The 3,784-nt window shown below is 43.0% G+C and overlaps 1 protein-coding gene across 1 annotated transcript; it reads left to right on the plus strand.

Annotated features, from left to right (window-relative positions):
- Positions 1–416: 416 nt before the first annotated feature.
- Positions 417–1,982, plus strand: LOC121796979. Its single transcript, XM_042195729.1, has 2 exons — positions 417–1,262; positions 1,395–1,982. The coding sequence occupies exons 1-2, from the start codon at positions 417–419 to the stop codon at positions 1,791–1,793; spliced, it is 1,245 nt and encodes a 414-aa protein (XP_042051663.1). The 3' UTR covers positions 1,794–1,982.
- The last annotated feature ends 1,802 nt before the right edge of the window (positions 1,983–3,784 follow it).

The raw sequence follows: 3,784 nt of genomic DNA on the forward strand, positions 1-3,784 counted from the left end.
TCAAGAGGAGGTATACATTCCATCATTTGAGTACGTTCCGGACGGCTGTCATCTCCATAACGAGGGACCGCCGAATGATGATGAAGATGATGAGATGGACCATTTTATCTCGTTGGCACACATGTGCCGAGATGAGCAGCTTTTTACTTCATATTACGAATCCATTTTCCAACAACAACATGCGAGTCAGGAGCCAGAGAATGTAGACCAGCCGGGTGAAGGCGAAGACCAGCCGGGGTCAGGGGTGTCAGGGGATAAACGGCGGAGGAAGTATTCGCCTTATGTGGAAAAGAGGAACATGACAGACAACCCAATTTTTTGAGGAAGAATTTGTGGACGAGCTGCAAGATATTGATGACCTTGCAGATTTGGAGGGTTTGAAGAAGAGAGACATAAAGTTTACCCTGTTCAAGCTCATGCCTAATGAGATTCCATTGTGGAAGCCTGGTGATGTTTTTAAGCATAGAGATTTCTTTTATGACGTGTTGAGGCAGTACGCAATAATGACCAGAAGGCTGGTGCACGTGAAAAGAAATGATGACGACAAACTTCGTGCGATTTGTAAAGGGCAAGGCTGTGAGTGGTATGTGTACTTGAAGAAACTTGAAACACACAACGGTCAGGACTATGTGGTGATGAATATGCAACGCGATTACGCGCACACATGCTCTCAAGTGTTGAATTCGAAGTGGCTGACGGCAAAGTGGCTAGGTGAGCGTTACATGCAGAAGATCAAAGCCAACCCTCACATTCCACTGGCAGCTATACGGCAGTGTGTCGATGAAGATTTTGGGCTGAAGATAGGTAGGATGAAGGCATATCGGGCCAGAGAGCACTCACTGGATGGCATATTCGGCTCTGCGGCAACCCAATACAGAAACTTGTTCTACTACAACGCCGAATTGAAGCGGACGCACCCTGATTCCAGCATACATATACATTATGAGAATACGAGGGATTCTGGAGCCGTGGGTCCGAGATTCCCGAGGTTCTACTGCTGTCTAGGACCATTGAAAAAGGGATGGATGCAGTTATGTCGGCCAATTATCTTCTTCGATGCTTGTTTCTTGCGAGGAATGTACAAAGGACAACTCATGACAGCAATAGGAATTGATCCCAACAATGGTTGGTGGCCGATTGCTTGGGCTGTGACTGGGGCCGAGAGTTATGTTAAGTGGAAGTGGTTCGTGGAGTACTTGTCTGATGACCTTAACTTGCATGCAAATGGCCCACGATATGTGTTTATGTCTGACCAACAAAAGGTATGGCCGCCGTGATTTCAATATTACATACTGTACTTGGTGTGTGATTTAATTTTATCTGTGATTTGATCAATACATTATGCACTGGAACTTTGATTTTGTGGTAATTTTTGTTTTGTTGTGTTACATCAGGGCCTTGCAAATTTGATTGTTGAGGAATTCCCACAGAGCGAGCATCGCTTCTGTGTTCAGCACATATACAACAATTTCAAGAAGAGATTTGTTGGAGAAAATTTCAAAGACCGGTTGTGGGAGATTGCCGCGAGTACCACCCTCGAACATTATGTGGACAAGATGGATGCTCTGCAGACCGAGTATCCCCAAGCACATCAGTGGCTTTCTGGAGTTGCTCCCAAAGAAAAGTGGGTGAAGACATTTTTCTCTCTACATACTTGTTGTGATGTGCTCCTCAACAACATTTGTGAGACATTCAATTCGAAGATTGCATTGGCTCAAGAGAAAGCAATTATCATCATGTTGGAGGACATTCGAACAAGTCAAATGGAAAGGATTCAGATCAGAGGCAAGTGAATCAAAAGCTACGATCACGCAGTCCCTCCTGCTATCAAGGAGCTTGTGGATAAGTGGTACGCGCAAGCTTCATCGTGGAGGGCTACATGGAATTGACAATCTTCGTACCAAGTAACTGGGCTGTCTGGCCAATATGTTGTCAACATGCGCGATTTTACATGCTCCTGCAGATTGTGGCAGCTATCCGGAATCCCGTGCACTCATGCTATCGCAACAATCAACAAGCATGGCGACGATGTGACGTGATACGTCTCCCGCTATTATTTGAAGTCAACAATGATCATGCTGTACGAGAATGTGCTTTACCCAATCAATGGGGTGGACAATTGGCCCAAGACTACTTCTGATGGTGTGTTGGAACTGGCGCCCCCGAGGGCAAAGCGACAGCGTGGTAGGCCGAAGAAACTGAGGCGTGAGGAGCCCCAGATTCGTCTTCATGCGGACGGAGGTGAGTCATTGCGACGAACCTTCGTGATGAAATGTCGTCGGTGCGGTCAAGAAGGTCATAATAGGATGACATGCAGCATTGATCCTCAGACAGATGCTCGTTCTCAGGTTGGGGAGACTTCGCAGCACAACGGGTCGCGTGAGCGTGGTGAGAGTACTTTGCCTGAATAGTCAAACAATCGTCGACGCCAAGAGGTACTATTCAATAAGCATCTGCAACTATATTCTCTTCTTGTACACAATGTTTTGTCATATATACTTACTATACTATTAATTATTGCAGCCTAATGTTTCGGATCCGGGACCTAGCACTCGGACCAGGACTCAGCCTCAGAGATGTGGCCGCCGCGGTGATCATGATTGACTGGCCCTTACTTACTCTAAAAACTTGGTGTTTGTTTGGGATAGGTGAACCGTTCGTATGTTACAAAAATACTTTTTTTTAGTTAATATTTTGTGGCAGTGATGATATGTATGTTAACGAAGAGTTGTTACAGACTAGTTTGTAACAAATTACTCTAGTATTTTGGTGGCAATGATATCATGATATATTTTGGTGGAATTTGATAGAGTACTTCGACTGTTTGTATTCATTTGTGTACATAGTTTGTGATTTCAGTCATAGTTGAGTAACTTCATTCGTGATTTCAGGCATAGATGAGTAACTTCATTCGTGATTTAAGGCATAGTTGAATACTTCTTCATTCCTGACTTAAGTCATTGAAACTTCATTATCCGTGACAAAGAATGAATGAAAACAAAACGTAATCAATCAACATCAGAAGATAACGAAGGAGTGAACACGACATAGCTTTGTTATAAAAATAGAAAAATTACAATGCATAAGAACAAGATTGTGATTTTTAAATTTCGGAAAGTTGTTGCCGTTTTAGCAATTGTTAGCGTCAATGCTTCACACTCTTTAGTTTTCATGCCCAGTTGTAACTTCAAGGCTTCAAACTCCACAGTTTTCATGCGCAATTTCTCTTGAAGAACACCTTCAAGTAGCGATTTGGCTCGAAGTTCAGATTCGAATTGGTCTCGCTCCAGTTTCACTCTTTGAAAGTAACTGTCTTGGCTTGGGGATAGACTCGCATCAACCCATCGAAAAAACTTGCAATCATCTTCCTGCATAATACTTTCTCATTAAACTTTCTGCCAACAAAATTACTTTCTCATTAAACTTTCTGCCAACAAAATTAATGGAAAAACGAACAAAATACAATATTTTAACCTTCCATATTGGGCAGCGATAGTAACGTCTACCCGGGTTAGCAGTCGTCCTGGATGTCACAAGCTCAGCTTCAAGATCGTGATTACAATTCACAATTTCGGGACGAGGCCAATTCCAATTGAAGCTTGAACCGAAAGATTGAGAAGAAGAAGACATTGCAACACAACCTGAATTCAATTCAACAGTACAAAATTCAAATCAGCAATGCAATTTCGGCGAAACATAACCACAATGGAAAAATACCCGTTACAACTTAAAAAAAACAAACAGAAGTTCGGCCAGTCTATTATGTTTAGAGGGGGAACTTCAC

This window comes from Salvia splendens, chromosome 3, assembly GCF_004379255.2.
Source record: "Salvia splendens isolate huo1 chromosome 3, SspV2, whole genome shotgun sequence".
Lineage (NCBI taxonomy): Eukaryota > Viridiplantae > Streptophyta > Magnoliopsida > Lamiales > Lamiaceae > Salvia > Salvia splendens.